A 22,645-nucleotide genomic window follows, 5' to 3' on the forward strand; every position below is an offset into this window, starting at 1 on the left:
GACCTAGTCTTTACCAAGAACAACACAGAGAATTCCTGTTTCTAGACGTGTGTGTGTGTTTGTGTGTGTTTGTGATTATAGGAGAGTAAATCATAAAAGGTTGAAAGTGAAAGGGTACTGTGGGCAATTTTGCAGGCGGGTAAATTGAGGCTAAAAGAAAGAACTTGCTTGAGACAGTAGCAAGTGAAGAGCCAAACCCAAGCCTCTCTGCTATAGAACTCTTATTGGGGAGAGTACCTGTTTGAGTTCAAACACTTGCACAAAACTAATCTGTATGCCCTCCTCCCTTTCTCTAGGGCCAAGTGTTTTCGGGGCAAAAAAGTCCTTGGAGATTATGACATCAAGGTGGAACAGGTAATCAGCCCTCTGTCATTCCAGAGTGAACCTAGTCCTGGCCAGTGGAGTGCAGTGTCCTCACTGGGCTCTCAACTCTGCATCTCCTGTCATTTTCTTAACAGTTCAGAAACAAGGTGGTTGTCCACGGTCTCCTGCAGTGCAGGGTCCCCAAACCGAGAAGTCTTAAAGCAGTGTCTTCGTAGGGTAGTGGCCACACCTCCATGCTGTCGGTGGCAGTGTAATTCTGGTTGGGTACATGTCTTCTGTTCATTGTCTGCCTACTTTGACCTGAGGCTGTACTTCAGAGGGCACCTAGAAAAGAACATTCCCTCTTATAAGGAACTTGGAAGGCTGTTTTGTTTGCTCATTTTACCTTCCTCTGTCTCTTGCTTCGTGGTAATAGAAAATTAGGTCCTTTGTGGGGAGGAAATGTCCTATTTAAATAATATGTTTTCTATGTTATAACAGAAATTATTCCTTATTCATGTTAGGATTTAGAGAACACTACGGTACTTTCCTGGCTATCTACATTGATTGATTGATTGATTGATTGATTGATTGATTGATTTTTGCAAAATGACCTTACAGAGGTCAGCCTACCTCCACCTCCAGACTGCAAGGATTTAAGGGGTACATCATCATGCCCAGTTTATATTCCATTTTTTAAAACAACTTGTTAGATGTTGATTAAAAACAAAAACAAACCTACCCTTGTGTTGGAGACAGAGGAAATGGAAACCTGAGCAGATTAGCTGCCTAGCTTGACAGGCTATATCAAGGGCAGGGAGAAGGAAACCCAGTAGCCTAACCCAGAACCTCATGCTTTCATGCAGAGACTGAGAAAGGAGATGCTTGTCCTACATTCTGCCCCTGTAGAAAGGCTCAAAGGATGCTGAGCTGGGAGTCAGGAGACACAGTGGTGGGTATCTCCTGAAAAGTCCAGAAAAGTCACCTAACTCAGGCAGTTTTCTCCTTGAGTAGATGAGGATAGTGATCTCCACCATCTGGCTCAAAAGGTTTCCTAGAGTATTGGGTGAAATTTGATGTGAAAATACATAGGAACTAAATAAATGCTTGGCGTTGTGGTGGCTGCTGTGTGGAGGACTGAGGCTCGCTGCTATACTGTTTACTGTTCAGGCGGAATTTTCAGAGCTTAACCTGGTGGCCCATGCAGATGGAACATATGCCGTGGATATGCAGGTGCTCCGGAATGGCACAAAGGTTGTCCGGTAAGGGCCTTTCTGTTCTTGGGGTTGCTGTCACCTCTGACTTGATGGGGGTGGTTTCACAGTCAACTTGAGATAGTTCCACTGTGTGTTACAATCTTACTCCAGCATAGAGAAAGTAACCTGAAGTTTCACAGAATCACTTAGAGATAGCTGGATTCTGTTAGGACTTCTTCCTACCTTCAAGTAAGCATGGGTTTGTGCTTCTGTCTTCCTAAAATAGTTCCCCTGGAAAACCAGGTTCCATTGCCTTTTAAAACATCTGATATCCCTATTTATGCTGCTTTGCTTGGATTCACTCAGAGTTGGCAGCAAAGCCTTGTTCTGGATGCATGTCTTTTTGACACTCACCCTGTAGCCTCTTTTTATTCCTCATTCCCAACAATTCATGTGTCTGACAGGAAAATCTAGTATTGGAATAGATGCTGTAAATGAAAAAAAAAAAAATGACCAGGTACTGAGCATTTCCATGCCAGGTGGTGTCCTGGGCACCTAGGTGGTGATTTCAAAGTTTGGGATGTTGATATATGCAAAACAGTTCCTTCAGGGAGGAAGTGGGAATTCCAGATGAGAGAAATGTTCCCATTCTCCCCAGGAACTTAATGTTGCTTTCAGAAATAAGCCTTGCTCCAGGAGTGGTCTGGGACCCATATCACTCTCTTCCTCACCTCAGTCACAGGACCGTGACCCCTAGGAACCTAGCTTCTAACAGGATATGGGGGCAGTTGACAGGAAAGGCCAGGCTGGGGATGTCTGGGACCTAGCAACAGGAAAGTGGGTTTACCCTTTTTGGAATATAAAGGATAATGTAAGAAAATCAGCTGCCCATTCAGGTGTGAAATGAGCTTAGGTAAGTCCTACAGCAGGATAGACAGGCTTCTATATCCATGGGTCAAATGTGTCATGGAAATACATACATAGGTAGGTAGTGACAGAAGGTCCAGCAGCAGGGCTCCAGGGCAGGTGCCATCGTGGAAACTTGGATTGTTCCTATAACTGGGATGTGAGGTTGGGATTTGATGTTAGGGATACAGATGAGCTTCAGTGTCCAACAAGAAAGGCCTATTGGGGGGTATCTAGACTTCACATCAGGTCCCAGAACTTGGGACAAAGGTCAAAGTACCTTCAGCAAATGTCATACCATCTTGGTAATAAGTGTTTTAATGACTGAGGAAAGCTCCCTTAGCCTCACTAGAGCTGATCTCTGAGTTGGGTTGGGCTGGATCTGTAGGTGGGGGTTGGATGGGTGCCTGGGCAGAGGACCAGGTAGGTCATTGTACATAGTGTTATGCTGAGCCACAGAGCCTTTGGGGCAGATGCTGCCACAAACTACCTCTCTGGGAAGGTCTCTGAAGCTAGGGCATGAAGACAGGCAACCTAGTCCTCTAAAGCAGCTATGGCTAAGAGCTTTGCTGGCTAGAGGTGAAAGCAGGGAAGCTTTCCCATGCATGGGAACATTCCGTACTCAGTGCTTCCTGAAGCTCCGTTGCTCAACCTCAGTTCTGCGAAAAATATTTGCACCCCTCCCTAGCGTCCGTTTTGGAAGAACAACATTGGGAAGTTTGGCATCTGCCCTCGGCCAGCCTAGTGCCTTGCTCTCCTGGGGCCCAATGAGGGCATTGCCTATTTTAAGGAGCAGCTGTAAGAAAGTCAAAGTATGTTAAGATCAAAGATCGGGTAGCAGTGTGGTCTTCCAGGACCTGACTTGAGCATCAACTCTGGAAGCACAGGAGATTCAGGCTTTCATACCACCCCATGAAGAAAGAGAAAAATCTCTCTCACTTAAGGTGTGGGGCTCTAAATGTATGCTAGAAAAAGACAGCATTTAGTTCAAAGGAATGGGATGGATTCAGAAACACAATTCTCAGATCTCCATTGGAAAGAGTCATGATATTTTATTACCCCATCCAGAAAGGAGTAGTAACACAAGGGTCATGGACTGGGTGGTCCTTGACAACTCTTCTGTCTTAGGCTTTGAAAATATGTCACTTGAGGTACTACCTAATGGAAACCTGCCTGTGTATTCTCACCAGGTCCTTCAGACCAGACTTTGTGCTCATCCGACAGCATGCCTTTGGCATGGCGGAGAATGAGGACTTCCGCCACCTGATCATTGGCATGCAGTATGCAGGCCTCCCCAGCATCAACTCACTGGAATCCATTTACAACTTCTGTGACAAGCCATGGGTGGTAAGACATCTTTTCCCCCACTTCCACTTCCAGCACTCCATTAGTAGCATCAACTGAGGTCTGAGGCTTGGGCACTGGCAGGCTGGGTGGGGTAGGCCACCACAATAGCAGTTACCAGATGCCCTGGGTTGCACACTCCTGCTGTAGAATAGACCTCTGATCTCTCCACCATGCTGCTCACAGATCCTGTGACAAAATCCTTACAGGTCCATGGGACTTTCCTTGACCAGGCACCATAGTGATAAACGTGCCTGCCTCTTAAAATGGGTAAACTATTGGAAGGACTTAAAGCCGATAGAGAAACCAATTCAGGAGGGTATTAGAAACAGAGTTCTACCAGCATTTCAACAACCTCAAAGTCAGATTCATCCACACACATGAACCTGGCAGTTGGTGGGAACTTGACATTTCCTTTGAGGTGCTGAAGTCTTACCTATTCATGGGAAGAAAAAAGAAAATGAGGTGCATAAAACCTCTTGCTGTTTGGTGCCACTCTCTGAGATTGTTCTATGTAATTTCATTTAATCTTCATGATAAGCTTACCAGAAAGGTATTATTATTTTCACTTTTGTACAGAGCAATAAGACCCAGGAAGGATTAAGTCACTTGCCAAATTTATGGAGCCAGAATCTTTGTATATCACATTGTCTCTTTATGAAGTGAAGAGCTGGCTTGGTTTCCTCTTCCACAGCCAGTCTAGAAACCTTGGAGGACTGTGGAAAGTACTGAAAGCACGGGGTCCTAGGATGACTGGGGACTTTTCTCTGCTAGTTCTGATGCCCCAGGCTGGCCTCATGGAAGGAAATGCTTGCTCCTAATTATTCTTCATCTTCTTGTTTTTCAAAAATCAAATTTCACACATGCTAGATTGCCAAGGCTCACCAGACTTATTGTGACATTTCTGAACCTTAACCCTCTCCGATCTGGAAGTCAGAGGGGTATTCTATAACCACATGGGTCCATTAACTGTGCTATTGATTTTTGTTCTTCAACACTCAAATGGACAGCTTTCCTGTTCCCTGGGTACCACAGAGACCTTGCAGTGTGGGAGGAAGAGGTGTGGAGGAGGAGGTTTGAGAGCTGTTGTGGTTAAGGAGAGCTTGGGTTCCAAAGCTTCACTTGTGGCTTTCCCCTGTGTGTGGCCCTGTGACATCTGGAACCCTACTGTTCTGCAGAAATTGGCTGAAAGGGTGTTGTGATTTGAGTGAGGCCTATCTCAAAAAACATATATGAGACATCTATCAAAGTTCTTTTCTAGGAACCTCCCATTTCTTCTCAGTCACATGATCTTCCTCCTGAAATGTGCTCTAACCCACCCCCTCCCCACTTCCTGTCAGAATTGGTTCTCATAGCTACCCAAGGTGATGCCACTGGTATCAGCTTTTACTGAGTAATTTAATGACACAGCCCTGTGACTAACCATCTTTTGTGTTCCAGTTTTGGTGTCTACAAACTGTAACTAATAGTATATGCCATTACTTTGCCAATGTGGTTATTATAGTTCCCTGGTATCTGAGGCCTCCTAAAGAAAATGGTCCCATGCTTTCTTTTCCTAAACTGTGGCAGAGGCTAGAGAAGGGAGGAACAGAAAGATCCCTCACGGGATCTGGGATCTGGTGAGGGGTCACATTCTCACCCATTCACAATCCCAGCACATTGCCTTTGGCGTTGCATGAGAACAACAGGGCTTGCTGGCCACACACCAAGTTCTCCCTGCAGTCTCACTAAGCAGCTGCTGTACAAATGACATTTTACATGTTGTTCTCAGTTTGTTAGTGAAAGTGGACACATTGATGGTGAGGGGAGTGTCCCTCTGATATGATAACTTTAGCTCATGTTTCCTAAATTTCTTACTGTGGGTGTTCTTGATGTTAGGAGAGGCATCCAGTGGGCTAGAGAAGGCTATCCCTTACACCAGAATGGCTCTGAGCAAGTCTGCTGTCTCCAGAATTGGCCAGGGCAGCCACTGGGATTTCAGAAAGAGAAATAGTTCTGTCAATGGAAGCAGAAATCCAGAGAAAGCAAGAATACCACCATCCCCATTTGCTCCATTGTAGCTGAATTCTGGGTTATTTGGAGATTGATAGGCCTGAGTTAAACAAAAACATTTAATATCTAGGAGAGTCAGGGATATCACATTATTTAAATACAAACTCCCATTTCTTTAATGAATTACTTGAGTCATTAGGTAAGTAGTTTAAATAAGCATCTTTCTATTCACAGCCAATACCACACCAGCTCTTAGATTCATTTTTTTTTTTTTTTTTTTTTTTTTTGGTCTGCATAGAGGAAATAGCCCTTATCAGATATTACCTTTGTTTAATTGGTAACTGTGTACTTGCGACTTAATCTAAGTTTCCAGGGAGGCAGAGGTTTGATGCCAAGTCCAGTCCATTAATCAGACAGGGGATGGGGTAGGGAGGGTAGAGTGGGCTCTCAGGGACCCAACTGGAGCCTGGGAACTGGCTGTCATTTTAGTCTTGGCTGTCCCAGGGCTCTGGGAGTCTGCCGGAGGCCTTCTTGGCATCCATGTAGTTGTCTGTGTAACTCACCCACACGTAGGGAAGATAGGGCCCCACTTGTCTTGGTGTCATGCCAGAGTGTGGGCTGTAGCAGGACAGAGGTCTTTAGGCAGAGCTGGCATCAGCTCCCTGGGGATGCTGGAGAAGCCTCAGAAGCCTAGGCAGAAGAGGAGCCCTGCCAGGTCCAGGTGGGCAGGTAGATCTGAAGATCAGGTGAGGTAGTAAGAAGAACTGGAGAAGGAAGGAGGGAAGGAAAGAAGGGGCTGAGGGTCAGTCGGAGCAAACTGAAGAATCCAGGGATGAGAAGTAAACAGAGAACAATAGAGGATGCAGTGGGCAGGGAGTAAAGAAACCTGGACACTCTCCCAGCGTAGCTTCAATACCAGGTAGGCTCCCAGGCTTCCCTAGCCTGTCTCCTCAGATCTGGTGTGGAGACAGAAGTCTCAACAATTCTAAAGGAAGACTTAGACATCTGAAGTTACCAGTTCCCCACAAAAGGACCACATTCTGATGGAGGAGTTCAAGGGAAATTAAATAAAAGATGTTCTTCCTAATGCACTGTGTGAGAAGCTGAAGGAATGGACCCTTGAAGGAGGGACCTTTTGTCCAAAGGCAGCTAATGAGTTAAGAGGAAAACACCTGGGAACTCCATTTTGCTAATAACCATCCCTAAATAGCTCATACACTAAGACCTCTTACAAGGAATGGGACCTGAACTTTGGGAGAAAATGTCCTAGCTTTCCTGTCTCTGACAAGAGGAGGGCAGGGTTGGTCCAACAACTCTCCCTTGTAGCTGACCATGTTATTAGTGGTTTGGAATCTGAACTGAGCCCACTAGAGAGAAGATGCTAGATTTCCCCTGCTACCCATGCATTGGGGTTGGCATCATGGGATAAATGTGGAGTACATGGGAAAGATCTGTTTCCCTTGAGAAGTGCATGGCCTCTGTAGAATCTGAAAAGTAGATACTCAAAAGATTTGGGAGAAATAGATTGGGAATGAAGGATCTGGCTGGCAGTGACCCTTGCTCAAGAGTGTGACCTCAGGAAGCTAGCCTCTGTGTTCTTAGTCTTTGTTTTCGAAAGGGCAAGAAATGCTGGGCATGTACCAGAAGCCTCTCAGCCCCAACACTGTGAATAAAGGGTCTAGAAAGTTCAGTTCTTGTAATTCCAGCAAGTCAGTACCAGGAAGATGGATCTATATGTTTTACCACTGCGACCCTCCAGTCTTCCTGAAGAACATTCATGTCACCTCTTGTGCAGACTCTGATGGCCCTGTATAGCACATGGGAGGGTTGTCATTTATTTCTTTGCCTGGTGTTAGAACTTCTGAGACTTGGCACGTTACCTCTTCAGCTTTATCTTGCGCCATTACTCAGAAGAGTATGTATTTGGAGTTAGAGTTCAATTTTCAATCCTAGCTTCACCTCTTTTCAGTTATATTATTGATTTTTTTCTTGGGGGTACTGTTTTATCATTTAGTCCAACACAATGGCCTGGAGCTCACACTCTGTAGCCCAGGTTGGCCTCAGACTCATCATCCTCCTGCCTCTACTGAGTGCTGAGATTACAGATATGTACCACTCCCCCAGCCCCATTTCTGTGATTCTGGTGAAGTTCACTACCCCTTCTCAGCCTTGTCAACTTCAAAAGAAGATTGGGTGGAAACCATTAAGCAGGCCCTCAATGAGCACCAGCTTTTTCTTTGCCTTCCTCTACTAAAGTGAATGTCTTTGAAATTGCATGTACCTTTCCTTTCTCAGTACTGTCAGTTTATTTAACACAATGTCTTCTACAGAGAAAATGCTCTATCATTTATTTGACAAGTCACTGTTTTGTCTGGTCCAGAAGTTGAAGATAAATAAATAAAATTCTTTCTTGTCTTGCAGTTTGCCCAGATGGTAGCCATCTTGAAGACCCTGGGAGGGGAGAAATTCCCACTCATTGAGCAGACATACTATCCCAACCACCGAGAGATGGTAGGTGGCTAAATGGGGTCTTGACTGTGCTGTTCCTACTCTTGGTCACATGGTGACTCTGGAGGTCTGGCAAGGGCCTCAGCAATAGCTCAGGTAGCTGCAGAGCTGCTTAGAGCTGCAAAAATTACTAGATTGTAGCCAACAGCTTTTTGTTTTCCAATTATGGGGACAGAGTAGAGAAAAGCAGACACAATGAGAGAGCAACAAATCTGCGAATCAACAATTAGGAGGTTTCACAATTTTGAATATAGCTCTAGTTTTGCCATGTGTCTCTGAGATTGTTACATTCTCTCACTGTATGTCAATTTCTCAGTCATGCCAAGTGGGCATAGTTGCCCTTGACTGGGATATATCGGATACAGCATGCATATGGTTTCAAAGAAATTCCACAAGTAATAGCCCTCTGGTGGGTATAAAGCCTCCTGAGATAGAAGCTGTTACTTCTGTTATTCTCCACCTGACTTCCATTTCATTCACTACCTCCAAATTGTGTCAAAGAAGGGTTAATCCTATGCCTCCTCTGAGTTCATCCTTGAAGGTCAGAAGGAAAAGGAAAAATGGTTGTTTGAAAGCTGTGAGGATGTTTCATACGGAGCAACCTGGAGATTACTGTCCATCTTTCTCCCCATCCCCACACCCTCTGCCCAAGGATGGTGTGGATTATTGCTGGATGTTCTCCTCTGGAGACTCACTGCCAGTGCTGTGTTCTGGGACATCTCCAAAGGGGATCTCTATCATTGCATTTAAACCCAGCACTTTCTTCCAGCACAGCACACATGGCCCTGTCACCAGTTGACCACCTGTCACCAGCTGACCGACCACATATCAAAATGAAAAACAGTCCTTAGTTGTCAAAAGACCTGATGATCTCTACCATCTTTTCCAGAACTTTCCCAGGAAAAGGTTCTGGGATGTTGAGCGCTATGACTTAATACATCATTGAGGCCATTGTCAGTGTTTCCCCATTTAGACAAACCAGAAAGACTTACCAAGGCTGGGGAGCTGTCAGGGCTGGTAGGTAGAGTCCAAGTCACAGAGGTAAGGGGACTTAGCTCTGAGTCATAGCTAGCTGTCTGCTGCTATGTCATCTGGCAGGGTAGCTGCTGAAAAGACTTGAAGCAAGTGCAAACTGTGTTCCTTGTTAGCATCTTTTTCCCATAGGGTTTTGTTGTTTTTTTTTTTTTTCAATTTCTCTCTCCCACCCTCTACCCTTTTATTGTTTCATCTTTTTGTTTCTGCTTAAAAAAAAAAGTTCTAAGGTAGGAACAAAGACATTAGCAACCTAAAGGACGCTGAAGAACATCCCTGGACACCAACTGAAGGCAGTAGAGATATTTAACCTGCTTGTTCTTGTGTAGTAAGTCTCTTCTTGTTCAGGGATGTATGCTAACTGGGCCAGACCTTCTGCCAGCAATAGTATCAGGGGACTTGCAGAGCACTAGGAAGAGTGGGCTGTGTTCTTGAAGCAGACAAAAATGTGTCAGAGGATTAGGCAAAGTTGAGACAGTGGGAGTGGAAGATAGGGAGCTTTAGTGTATTCTTTTCATTTCAGCCAACCAGCCCACTCAGTAGACAGTCACCTCCTTCCATAGCATACATCACAGGGTTGTACTGTCTTACAACACTCACAGCTTCTTTCTCCTTTACTTAAAAAAAGGAACCACCATTTTCTCTAAAACTAAGACAGAATAAAATCTCTGAGTAATAGGTACAAACTAGACTACCAAGGTTTAGGAGACATGGGAGAGGGATTGAGGGCAAGGCAGCTAAGTCATACTACTTTCCCCAGCTCTTGATAAGTTGTAAGCTGGAGATGTGGACACAACTGCCATGATGCTGGCCAGGCCACCCATTTGTCACTTCCTATTGTCTGGCAGCAACATGGCAGGTGGTGATGGTCAGAGTACCGCAGAGGCCTGGCTTGATCTTCAGGACTCTTCCAAAGTGGTCATTGGTCCCTACTAGGGCTGGATGATGTCAACATATTCCTTCCGGAGGTGTAGGTGGCCCCGGTACCAGGTGCAGATGCCATCAACATGCTTCATGCAGACATAGTGCTGGGCCTGGTACCCATAGAGTTTCCGTTCCAGCAGCCAGTCTGTCCAGAGACACTCATTGGGGGCTGAGATGGTACAGGGCACCGCGTAGCAAGTGGTGATCTAGTCGTGATAACACAATATCAAAGTGAACAGAGTGTCCTTTTTCTGTGCTACCTTTCACATCCTAGTGTCCTCACTGCCATTTCATCTGCCTTTGTCATTTCCCAGCCCCAAGATCCCTCTTGAGCTCCCCTCCCCCATCTCCTTGTGAACAGTATTATCTTCCTGGTGACACTAGACTCAGCCTTGATGGCTCCCATACTGCCATGACTGTAAATACTCTTCAGAGTCTTGATTTATTTACCTTAAAACTAAAGTCTTGGTTCTTCACAAATTTATTATATTATAAATTATATTATAAAAGAGTACTCTGTCTTTCTGTGCTCCCTTTTCTCACTTAAAAACAAAGAAAAAAAAAACAAAAAAACCAAACAAACAAACAAAAATGGTGTCTCACTGTGTTGCCCAAGCTGGCCTCAAACTTGGAATCCTCCTTCCTGCCTCAGGCTCTCAAGCACTGCTATTACAGTGCTGCTAAGCCAGCACACCTGGCTTAGACTTTCTTTAAATGGTGATTTAGTGTCATTCCAGTCTGCCCTGTGTCATTGCAGTGTCCCACCCAAAGTGTAAGTACTTTGAGATAGGTACTGCAGTCTATGCCTCCCTGCCCCCAACTTCCATGGTGCAACTTAAGTGTAGGAAGTGAGTAAGTACATGTATGTGGAAGATTACATGAAGGATGAGACCCAAGGCTCTAAGCTTGTCCCTTACCCACAAAAGATCTTACTTGGCAGCCACAGTTCTGGTGGTAGTGATGATTCAGGCTCTCCCTCTGCACCCAGGACAGGTCTTCCCAGGGTTCAATGTAGTTGCACAGATGGATGAAGACTTTTCCATCACTGAGAATCTGGCCTTTGTGGGGGAGAGAAAGAGGAGTCTAGCCAGGAGACTGCTTAGGACCCCCCCAGGGGTGCCCATCATTAAACAGCCCAGAAGTCTAACTTTTATAAAGGTCTTCTTCCCTTCATTCCTTCCTTCCTTCCTTCCTTCCTTCCTTCCTTCCTTCCTTCCTTCCTTCCTTCTATTCCCTTGTTCCCTCCCTCCCTTCCTTTCTTTTTGTGCTGAAATTATGCCTTATGTATGCCCAACACATACTATACAACAGAGAAAACTCCAGTCTCAAATGGCTTTATGACTTCAGTGAAAACTTAGGAGTCAATGAAGGGACCAGACAAATCCCTATATAACCTTTAAAGCAGAGATTAGTTCATGGTGTCTGTGCAAGGCAGAATTGTGGGAACTAGTGGAGGTCTTTTCCTTTAGCACAAAGCAGAAAGAAGGTGTGTTTTAAAATCAGCCTATAGCTTGTTAGATCTGGTGACACATGCCTGTAACCTTAGCCCTCGGGAGACTAAGGCAAGAGAACCAAAAGCTTGTGATCAGCCTGGGCTACATAGCAAGACCCTTTCTTAGATAAACAGACAAACAAACAAAAGGTACAAGTAAAAACCAAACAACAAAATGACTGACAGAGGGTTGGGAATGTAGCTCAGTAACAGAGTACATGCTTAGCTGGTGTGAAGACCTGAGCTATATTCCTGCCTCAGGGAGGAAGGAAAAAGCCAGAATGTGGGTAGGACTCCTGTTTTTATGTACTAGCTGCTGTAACCATAAAGAAGGTCACAGGAGCTTTCAGGTAAAGGATGAGAATAGTAAAGCTTTTGCTGAGATTAAATAAGGGACTGTATATAGAGTTGTTGGTACAGTTGTTGGCCCACAGAAGATGTCCACTCCTTTTGAATATCCACACTGACCTCTCCTGCTCAACTGATATTTATCTTGATGAGTATTTCCCCATAGTTTGTTTTAGTTCTCAGGGAAAAAGATGCTAAGTACTATGTCACTGACAAATGGCATAGAAAAAGCTACAATGGTCACAGTGTTCTGGGCACGAAGAACTTTTACCTATCAATGAAGGGATCATTGGCTTCTCCTGAAGTCATGGAACCACTGACACTTTTTTGTAGTTATGTTTTCTCCACCCTTGGTTATTCTTGACCTCCTCAAGGACAACCCCCTCCCCTTTTCCCTGATACACTCATTGAGGGTGAGACCCACAAAGTGGGTGCTTAGGAAAGGGGTGGGATGTAAAGAGACTAGTCTGCTTATGAAGGAACTGGAAGGTACAGTGGCATGTCCTGTCTCTGTAGAGGCTGCCCAGGGCAGCACAATCTCATATCCTCAGAGCTGAAAAGCCCCTTTCATTGTGTCCTCTAGTTCCTGACACTCTTCAAGAGCCATATCTGGGCTATGAAGTCTTTGAGACTAAGACCTATTTCTGAATCTTCACTTTCCTTCCCAGGCCTGGCAGTATGTAGTAGATAGTCATCTACTGGCTCCATGGGCAGAGTGGAGCTCCTCCCTGTTTTCCCTGTGGGCTGGGTTTTTGTTTTTCTTGATTTCTTTACAGATGTTTTCCATCTTGTGGGCTAGCTTAGAGCCCACTCAAACAGTGAAGCTTCCCTGCCAGTTCACAACCACACCAGCACCTCTTTCCCGGAATTCCAATAATTTAGTGCTGTATCTATTTATTTCCCCCAAATATTCTTAGGTGTATTAGATAGCTCATTTACTGTTCTGTCCCAGGTAGTTCAGTTTGGAAGAGGCTGGCCCAGCCTGGAGTTCACTGAGGTGAAACTGTAGAGTCAAGCCTGTACACAGGGCAGAGATAGGTGTACAGGAAACACCTTCAGGAGATGTATTTGGGCTCAAGATGCCAAAAATCTCATACCAATTAGCACTTTCAAAATGGAACTAGCTGTCCTAGGTTCAGAGAGCAGTCTGTCCTTAAAATAGTGAAGCAGTGGCCAAGATCGCTGTAACAGGGACTCCTACATTGAAAGGGAGTTTCATTGCTCCTCCCAACTAAAAGGCCATGGCCATTTATCACAACTCTGCTTAGCCCCTTAACTTACCAGTCAAAAGATATTGCTTCTGGCTGTTGGTTTCTAGTTTGACACCACAGAGAGAAGAGTCAAATGGTGTGTAGACATACTGAACATCCTTGGCCTTCTCAAACCCTTTAAACATCTGAAAGGCAGTTACGGAAGAGCAGCAGTGGGTCAGGGCAGGGCAGGGTAGCAGGTTAAAAGATGCTCATTTCTTTCCAAACATTAAGCAAAAGTGGAATTCAGGTTGGGTACACAGATGACCTTGATTTTTTGTTTTTAAATAAGTCTAAACTTTGATTTATTCCAGGGAGATGGGGAGGTCCACGGACAAAGAGCTGTAGGACAGGGTAGACAGGGAATCCTAACCCTGAACAGTTGATTGGTTCTCATGGGTCCTGCCCATTCCAGCTCACACAGTTCCCCCATCCCTCCACCAGCCCATCATGGCTCAGCCCCTGTCCTGCCCCATGTACCTTTATCTGTTTGATTTCATACCGGATCAGTTTTTGAGTATCGGTAGGGTCTTCACTGGCAGGAACTACCTTCTCACTGGAAATTTTGGCCCGAATTACTGCACAGGGGAAAAAAATGGGGGGGGGGAAACTTCAGCACTGTGGGAGTGTGCAATCTTAGGTCTGCATGGCCTGGAGTCCTCTGAGTGTCTGGAGATTGGTTCATGTGTTTTTGGGTTCTCAGCGGCATGATTCATATGAGAGAAGGGGCTTGGGATTTACTCTGTAGTGGTTGCCAGGTTCAAACCCTTGAGGGTTGTTAGATCTTTAATCTGTGTTCTGTCTGCCTTTTAACCTGCAGTTCTAGAGCCCAAATTCTCCATAGCTCTGGCAATTGATATGAGACACATTGATTGATACATCTTAAACCCTCATAACATACCTACACATGATAATAAAAAATGTTTATGGAATTCGTAAATGTCCCTATTCTCCACTGAGGAAGTTCGTCTCTTGCCATCTAATCAAGAACCGCTGTTTATTTTTCCTGTATTGAACGCTGAACCTAATGCCTCATGCATGAGAGGCAAATACTCTATCATCAAGCTACAGCCCTAGTCCTAGACAATTTGTTTAAACAGTTCTTGCTCTCTGCCTGCAAAGGGGGCAGCAAGGAATCAAAACGCCTTCAGAAAATGAAGGGTGAATAGTGTTTGCCAGGAAGTTAAAGGTGTGAAAGAAGGGTGTCCAGGTGGGGGGGAGAGCAAAGACAAAAGGTGTAAGTCCTGGCAACTTCAACTGCAGGCAAGGAGGCAGGTGTTACAGTGCAAACGCCCCACCCCCAAGGAGTTCTGAAACTCATTGGATAGCTCTAGTGACAGCTAGTTTCCATCTTGCTGAGCTGACGGAAGCTACTCTGGAGATCTATGATAGAATATTTATTCTCCCACAAACCAGGCTTTGTATTTCCAAGGTCAATAAAGCAACAGCATGTCTGACCTATCCGCTGCAGCAGGAGGCACCCATACAGGATCTGAGCTCTGAGCTCCACCCCTTTCCTACGATTCCAGCTCTGCCCAACACCAGTGTTCCCACAGGCACCCCCTTGTTGTGGTCCTAAAGGCCAGGGACTCACCTAGAGCTGAGTGGCAGACGTGCTGCTGGGGGTGCGCAGGAGCACAGGTGCACGCCTCACCCAACCCCGGAGGCCGCAGCAGTGCCAGCAGCCGCAGCACCAGCGCCCAGCTCAGCGCATCTAGGGGGCTCCAGGGCATGACACCGCAGAGCCCCAGCTGAGCTCGTGGGGTCTGCCTGTCGTAACAAACAGCCCTCCAGAACTCCTCCAGAAAGCCTCGTGCAGTCCAGTCTTTATGAGGTGGCTTTAGGGCCAATCCCGCCCCCCATGGGCTCCTCCCTCCTTTGGCAGCAGGCCACCCACAGCCGCAGGACCCAAGGCCCTCCTGACCAGACCAACAAACCCAGTAATGCAGAGGGAAGCGGGCAGATTCCGAAAGAGGCAACAGCCTGGACATACACGGAAGATACGGTGTTGGGGGCAGAGAGGGAAGCGAAGGTCATCGTAGAGACAAGAAGGCACAAAGATGAAGGACTGAGGCTCCGAAAAGAGGAGCAAGTGAGGGGAAGCATAGACACAGGGAGACACAGGCCAAGTCAGAGGCAGACAGAATTACAACAGGCAAAAGAGACAGTGACAGAGGAGGACGGACCCCTCGCTGAGCTGCATACTGGGAATGAGACAAGCTACTCAGGGCTTCTTTCAGCCGCAGGAAGTGTTTTCAATGCCCTATTTATGAGGCTCCAAAGCAACAGCAAACAGTCAGGGAACAGGACAGAGAAAGTTGGGGTGTGTGTGTGTGTCTTGGCGCTGTCTGCTGGGGGGGTGGGGAGGGATGTCAGAGAAAGTAGCCAGTGCTTTAAACCCTTTCTCACAGCCGCAGTCTTAGACCGCAGAGAGTTGAGGGCAGTTCTTTCCATGGAGCTTAAAACACAGGGTGTCCTGTCAGTCAGGGCAAACTTTGGACCTCAAAGCTCCTACTGCACATCATTGCTCCATGGAGACCGCCATGTTGCAGAAGGTGGAGCGGCTTAGCAAACAAGCCAGGCACTCTGGTCATTGTGACCCAAGCCTTGTCCACTGTTTGTCAGCAAAGTGCTCCAAGAATCTGAATGAAAAGAAATTCGTGGAGTGGCTGCCCCAGGGAGAGCTGGAGGCTGGGTCCTGATTTTGGCTGCCACTGAGTCATTTTGTGATCTTTGCCTGTCTGGGCCTCTACTTTTTTCCTCCATAAAATAAGACTGAACTACATGATTCCTCCCTTCCTTCATTTGCAGCCCAGACCATCAAACCCACATTTCTGATCACAAGTGCATTCCACTTTTAATCATAGAACCTGATTTTTCCCTTCTAGTGACAGCTATGTCCTTGAGAAAACACCAGTTAGATGGCAGTGGTGATGTTTGAAAAGAAGGGAGTTGGGAGAGAATGGAGTCAGACAGAGAGGTGGTAGGTCCAGGTGTGTAGAGTAATCCTTCACACCATGCTCAGACCAAGACAGAGTTGTCACTCAGAGGGATCTTAAAAGCATCTGCCCAGTCTTGTCACTTAACAGATGCGAAGGCTGAGATGTTCAGTGCCATGAGGTGAGTGGCAGAGAGGACTAGAATCTTCTGACAGTGCTGTCTGCTGCTCCCCCTACTCCATCATGTTTCTACCTGTGCCTGCATTTTGTTGCAGCTCAAAATCCTGCCTCTGGAGGGTCCTTCTTCCTTTAAGTCTTATTCCTCCTCCGTCAAAACAAGGCTACTTCAAAGAAGAGTTCACTGTGTTAAGGATGTCTTGCAAGGGTAAACATAACAAATTCTTAGGGCATCTCTCCCGAATCCTGAGCTGGACAGAAATAGACCTCAGCATACTAAGTCTGTGTCTGGTACTGGGTCTGTGGTGCTGATAAGCAATGAAAAGTGTGGCAGAGGAGGAGGAAGTTAGGATCAGCACAGGAAAGATGGCATGTGACCGGCAGAAGTACTCAGAGGTGCTTCAATGGACATCAGGGTGCTCAAAATGCATTCCAAACATTTCTGATTTATTACAGTACAATTGTAAAATTTACTCCTTCATGAATTTGGAAAAAAAAATTTAGCTGAGAGGAAGTCCTGCTAGGGTTGTCTAATGCAGAAAAAATTACAGCAGTGAGATGTAGAAAGCAACAGATAGGAGAGCAAGGCACATATAGTCGGCCTCTAAGCTGCTATGTGACCTTGGGAAAGTTGCTGTCATTCTATGGGTTCCATGTGTAAAACAAGTGCCGTGCATTAGTTATTTTATTTTAATGGTTTATTAATTATTCAAGAATTTCATGCAATGTATTTTGATAATATCCACCAAAGTGGATATTTATTTACATGGATGCATGTGTGCCTGCATGAGTTATGTGTGTCATGTGCATGCAGGAGTCTGCAGAGGCCAAAAGTTGTCAGAAGCCCTGGAGCTGGAGTTCCAGATGGTTCTAAGACACCTGGTGTGGGTGCTGAGAACTGAACCCAGGTCTTCTGCAAGAGCAGTAAGCCATCCTAACTGCTGAGTTCTCTCTAGCCCCAACACTGATTCTTTATTAAAGGATGCTCCCAAGGGTCTTCCCAAGGAAAATATTTTAGGATTCCAAAGAGAAAAGACCTACTGACCAGTCCATTTCTTCCTCTTCTGTTCTCAGCTTACACTGCCTACATTCCCGGTGGTGGTGAAGATTGGCCATGCTCATTCAGGCATGGGCAAGGTAAGGCGGGATGGCTGGTAGTAGTCTGGGTTGAGTCAAAGGGGGATTTTTCAGCAAGCCCATTTGTAGACTATTTTTCCTGTGTCAGTGGATTTCTCCCAAGGATCTGACTAGGTCTCTTGGAAGCCATGGATTTTGCCCAATCATACAGTGAAGAGAGCAACCAACCCAGCTGGCCTTTAGATATTTTTCAAAAAATGTGGCTCTGGCTCTATGAAGGCACTAGAGACAAAGGAACTTCTGGGGAGATGGGATGTTCATGTTTGCCAGTGTCAGAAACTGATTGATTGGCTTGGAAGCTCTAAGCCCTTGTGACTTCTCAGTGTGTGTATGCACATGTCCCCCTTCCTGTCTGTCTTCCATCAACATTAGGTCAAAGTGGAAAATCACTACGACTTCCAGGACATTGCTAGTGTGGTGGCCCTCACCCAAACCTATGCCACAGCAGAACCCTTCATTGATGCCAAGTATGACATCCGGGTTCAGAAGATTGGCAACAACTACAAGGCTTACATGTGAGTATGTGTGGAGTATTCAAAGAATGCTATCCACTTTCCCCCAGCAGCCACAGTTTAACCTCATCAGCTCCATAAGGTAGGACCAGGGAGAGGATGCCCTGAATTCTTAGCCTGAATTCTTTATAAGTCGGAGGAGAGACCTGAGAAATAAAAGTATAACCATTTCACTAGTCTCTAAGTGGAATTTTCGTTCTCTTCAGACAGGAACAAAGGCTGTAGACTACAGTACTGGTAGTATGTGGGCCCTTTCACTATCAGTGGTCACAGGTATTCTTGACCTGTCATACAGGTTATAACAAATGTGGCTAAAACCAACTCTTCTCTTTCTTCTTCCAAAAGCCATGGCAGGCGTTAAACCTGCTACTACATCATGTTCACAGAAATGCTTATTTTAATATTTGAAGAAATGGATTGTGTGCCTTGTACCCTATGTGCTTTTATCACATGTTACACACCCTACATGCTTTGTACTTGAGAGAGATCTGTATGCTTCACCAGTCTGCAAGAGCACAGAAGCAGCTGAGCCCCTAATGTATACACCTAGCCTTGGGAATGCTGCTACCTCTTTCCCAAGAGTGGATGGCTGCTTCACCGAGCCACACCCACCAGGAAAAGTGTAGAAGTCAGGGTGATGTCTGGCCTTCTGTAATACTCATGCAGACAGTGTGTAGCTCCATTTTGGAGAATATTAATCTATGGCTTTTTAAAAGTTGGTTTAGATGTAAAGTTTTCTTTACAAATAAAGAACATTCTTTCTGCCACTCAAGACTTCAGCACATAAAGTTGGATGCCTTCCTGTGTCTTAGCCATGCTCACCTGTCCCAGTGTTCTCCTTCCTCCTTTTTCGTTGTTGGTACCTCTGGAGGTAGGGAGATATTCCTTCCCTGCACTTATTTCCATACCTGCTTCAGACTTTAGTCCTTCCACAAATATCATTCTTTTCTAGGGTGAATTTCTTGTGGGGAGAATGATAAAATCCCTGTTTCTCACCTTGTATAGCAGTAGGCACCCACAGACTTCAGGGGACACCTCTGAAGAAAGCTAAAGCATGATGGTGGGAGTGTCTTTCTGATTTGGAGATGTGGGGTTTTTAGTTTGGGTTGTGATCTCTCTCTCTCTCTCTCTCTCTCTCTCTGTGTGTGTGTGTGTGTGTGTGTCTGTCTGTCTGTTGCCCCTCTTTGGGTCTCTCTGTCTCCGTGTATGTGTCTCTGTCTCTCTCTGGTTCTCTGTCTCTGTGTATGTGTGTCTTTCTGTCTCTCTCTGTGTTCATGCTCACATGCATGTGTATGGTGTTGGGGAGCTGGGGGTTGAATTCAGGATCTTGTACGTGCTAAGCACATACTTTATACAAGGCTTTACTCCCAGTCTAGTTTCCTGCTTCAAAACAGTCATAGTTGTATATTTACCATTTTCCTGCTTTCCAAAAAGGAATTAAGCATTGCTTTAAAACTATGCACAATTAAAGACAGTAGGGGTTTTCATTTAGTTGTTTGTTTTTTAATTGGTTGAAAGATGCAAAACTGCATATTTCTGGCTAGGAGAGGCAGGCAGATGTTTGTGAGGTCAGTCTGGTCTACATGGCCTACAGAGAGAGAGAGAGAGAGAGAGAGAGAGAGAGAGAGAGAGAGAGAGAGACAGAGAGACAGAGAGACAGAGACAGAGAGAGGAGAGAAAGGTGGGGGAATATCAGATAAGAAGGGTGGCTAACTACAAGAACTTTGGTTGACATTTCCATACTGTTTCTCCTTGCAAGGGATCATTAGTGTTTTGGGGGAGTATTTATGCCCCTCATCATCTCTCCATTACACTTCCTCCCCAAGCTTTTGACTGTATCCCCACAGGAATGGGCCTTGCAGTAGCTAAGGTTAAGTGTGGCAGTCTTCCCCTCTGGAAATCCCCAACAGCACCATTTGGTGGAAAGGTGCCCACCCTGCCCCACTATCAACAGAGGCAGTTAAACTGTCCCTGGGGCCTTTCAGTGTCCACTTGCCTATACACCCTGTGTCCTATTGTTAGGAGACAGTATGAAGTCTTAAGGAATTTTGCAAACTTTGAAACACTGTATAAATATAAAGGATTTACTATTATTATTTGCTCAGTTTCTGAGGCCTTCCACATCATGGCTATGTGCTGAGGACACAAAAATGAGCGAATATCCTTGCTTTGAGGAGTCTAGCTGTAGGAACACATTTGAAACAACTAATATAAGGAAACTATTATTATTGTGAGTTTTATCATTTTCTTAACATTTTAAAAGTTTGGTTTTTTTATTTTCTTTTTTCTTCTTTATTTCTCTTTCTTTCCTTTCCTCCATCTCCCTTCATCCCTCTCTCCCCTCCCTCCCTCCCCTCTTTCTTCCTTCCTTCTTTCCTTTCTTCCTTCCTTCCTTTCTTTCTTTCTCAGGGTTTCTCTGTGTAGTTCTGGCTGTCTTGGAATGCACTCTGTAAACCAGTCTGACCTCAAACTCGGAGATCTGCCTGCCTCTGGCTTCCAGGTCTGGGATTAAAGGCATGTGCTACCATGTGCGACCTTCATTAATTTTCTTAATTATTATTCAAAGTAAAGGGTTTCATTGTATCTTTTCCACCCCCACCCCAGGTTCCTGCTCCCCCTCCCTCCTCTGCTTTCATGACACATATGTTCTGTTACCTCTTCTTTCTCTTTCTCACCCCAGCCCAAGGCCCATTTTCCAGTTCCCATAGTCCTTTTTCTAGTTTCATAACCTAGACCCCCACATATAACAATTAGAATATAAGCTCTGACTATCGGAATGTGGTATTTGTGTGAATCTGGGTTACTTTGATAATTTCTAGTTCCATCCATTTTTTCTGAAAATATCATGAATTCAGTTTACTTTGTAGTGGAATAAAATTCCACTGTGTATGTACCATGTTTTTTTTTTTTTTTTTTTCATTCACCTGTTGATAGACTTCTAGGCTGTTCTATTTCCTGGCTGTTGAGAGTAGTAAAGCGGTAATGTGAATGTATAAATATCTCTGTGGTAGGATTTAAAATACTTAGGGTATATGCCCAGAAGTAGGATATCTTGGCCATTCAATATTTCTAGTTTTAGTTCTGTTTAGGATTTCTTTGGTTATTCAAGATCTTTTGTGTCTCCCTATGAATAGTAGGATTGCTATTTTCTACTGTAAGGAATGTTATTGGAATTTTGATGGGGTTGTGTTGGCTCTATACTTCTTTTGGTAATATAACCATTTTCACAGTATTGTCAATTCATAGCTGTAGGAGGTTTTCAATAGTCTATCTAGTGTCTTCTTGAACACTTTTCTTCAGTGTCTTAATATTTTAGAGGTTTCTCATGTCTCTTCAATAAGTTTATTCCTCACAATCTTTTTTGATTTATTTAAGCTATTATAAATAAGACATCTTGCCAAATTTCTTCTTAGTATATAGAAAATGTACCAATTTCTACATGTTGATTTTGCATTCTATAGTTTTACTGACAGTATTTATCAGGTCTAAGAATTTTCTGGTGGAGCCCATATGGTCTTTTAAGTATGGGGCCATGAGATCTGCAAGTAGAAGTAATCTGGCTTCTTCCTTTCTTGTTTATGTCCATTTTATTTTTTTATTTTATTGTTATAGTTAAGAATTTGAGCACTTTATTGAATAAGATTTTAGAGTAAATGTTCTCAGCTTTTCCCATGTAGAATAATGCTGCCAACAGGCTTGTAGCCTTACATTATGCTGTGTCTTCCTTTTGTTTTTTGTTTCTTCAAAATTTTATCATGTTAAACTTTATTAAATGCTGTCTCTGTGTTTATTAAGATAGTCATATGACTTCTGCCACTAAATATTTTTATATGGTGCTATTTGCTATTTTGTGTGTGTGTGTGTGTGTGTGTGTGTGTGTGTGTGTGTGTGTGTGTGTGTGTGTGAGAGAGAGAGAGAGAGAGAGAGAGAGATAAACCAATGTTACTTCTTCCCTGGATTGAAACCAACTTGACCTTGATGTATCTTTAAAAGTCTGTATCACATTTATTTGTGTGTGTATGTGTATGAGCCTGTGTGCCCATGAGCACACCTGTGTGTATGTGTGTATAACATGCCGTAGGGCAGGCATGGAGGTCAGAGAACAACTTGTGGGACTTGGTTCTCTTCATATGAGACCTAAAAATCAAACTCAGGGCATTAGTCTTTGTGGCAGGCACTTATAGCAGCTAAGCTATCTTGCCAGCCTTCTTCATATATTCTTGAATTTGGCCTGTATTTTTTTTTTTTTTTTGAGAATTCTTGCATCTATATCCACCAGTGGAACTGGTCTAAAGTTTTCCTTTTTTGTGTTGTGTTTTTATCTGGTTTGTCTATTTGGCTTTTTATAATAGAGTAAATTTGGTAACTTTCCCTTTTTTTTCTATTTTATGTGAATTTGCTAAGTATTAATATCATCTTTCTTAAAATTTTTATAGAACTCAGCAATGAGTCCATCTAGTCCTTTTCTTTCGGATTAGATATAATTACTCTTCATTAATGTTGCTTGTTGTGGGTTTAAGATATTTATGTCATTTCATCTGATTTTAGTTGGCCATAGTTTTTTTTTTTTTTTTTTTTTTTTTTT

At 44.4% G+C, this 22,645-nt stretch overlaps 2 protein-coding genes across 2 annotated transcripts in view; one reads left to right on the plus strand and one right to left on the minus strand.

Annotated features, from left to right (window-relative positions):
• Syn2 (synapsin II) overlaps window positions 1-22,645 on the plus strand; it is a 146,155-nt gene that overhangs the window by 101,343 nt on the left and 22,167 nt on the right. The window contains exons 2-7 of the mRNA XM_051203816.1: window positions 297-354; window positions 1,474-1,565; window positions 3,596-3,752; window positions 8,163-8,252; window positions 17,486-17,548; window positions 17,921-18,063. Of these exons, the coding sequence (XP_051059773.1) occupies window positions 297-354; window positions 1,474-1,565; window positions 3,596-3,752; window positions 8,163-8,252; window positions 17,486-17,548; window positions 17,921-18,063 (603 nt within the window). The remainder of the gene's footprint in view (window positions 1-296; window positions 355-1,473; window positions 1,566-3,595; window positions 3,753-8,162; window positions 8,253-17,485; window positions 17,549-17,920; window positions 18,064-22,645) is intronic.
• Window positions 9,766-15,317, minus strand: Timp4 (TIMP metallopeptidase inhibitor 4). The gene is made up of 5 exons (XM_051203817.1): window positions 14,890-15,317; window positions 13,776-13,873; window positions 13,327-13,441; window positions 11,139-11,263; window positions 9,766-10,411 (listed from the first exon to the last, which is right to left on the minus strand). The coding sequence occupies exons 1-5, from the start codon at window positions 15,284-15,286 to the stop codon at window positions 10,214-10,216; spliced, it is 933 nt and encodes a 310-aa protein (XP_051059774.1). The 5' UTR covers window positions 15,287-15,317; the 3' UTR covers window positions 9,766-10,213.

Source organism: Phodopus roborovskii, unplaced genomic scaffold (genome assembly GCF_943737965.1).
Source record: "Phodopus roborovskii unplaced genomic scaffold, PHOROB, whole genome shotgun sequence".
Lineage (NCBI taxonomy): Eukaryota > Metazoa > Chordata > Mammalia > Rodentia > Cricetidae > Phodopus > Phodopus roborovskii.

Excerpts from the sequence above, each read along its gene's own strand:
- Timp4 (XM_051203817.1), bottom strand. The coding sequence starts at position 15,286 with ATGTCCAGGCTGTTGCCTCTTTCGGAATCTGCCCGCTTCCCTCTGCAT. Across the intron at positions 13,442-13,775 it reads ATGAAATCAAACAGATAAAG|ATGTTTAAAGGGTTTGAGAA; the intron begins GTACATGGGGCA and ends ACTGCCTTTCAG. Across the intron at positions 10,412-11,138 it reads ACCAGAACTGTGGCTGCCAA|ATCACCACTTGCTACGCGGT; the intron begins GTAAGATCTTTT and ends TATCACGACTAG.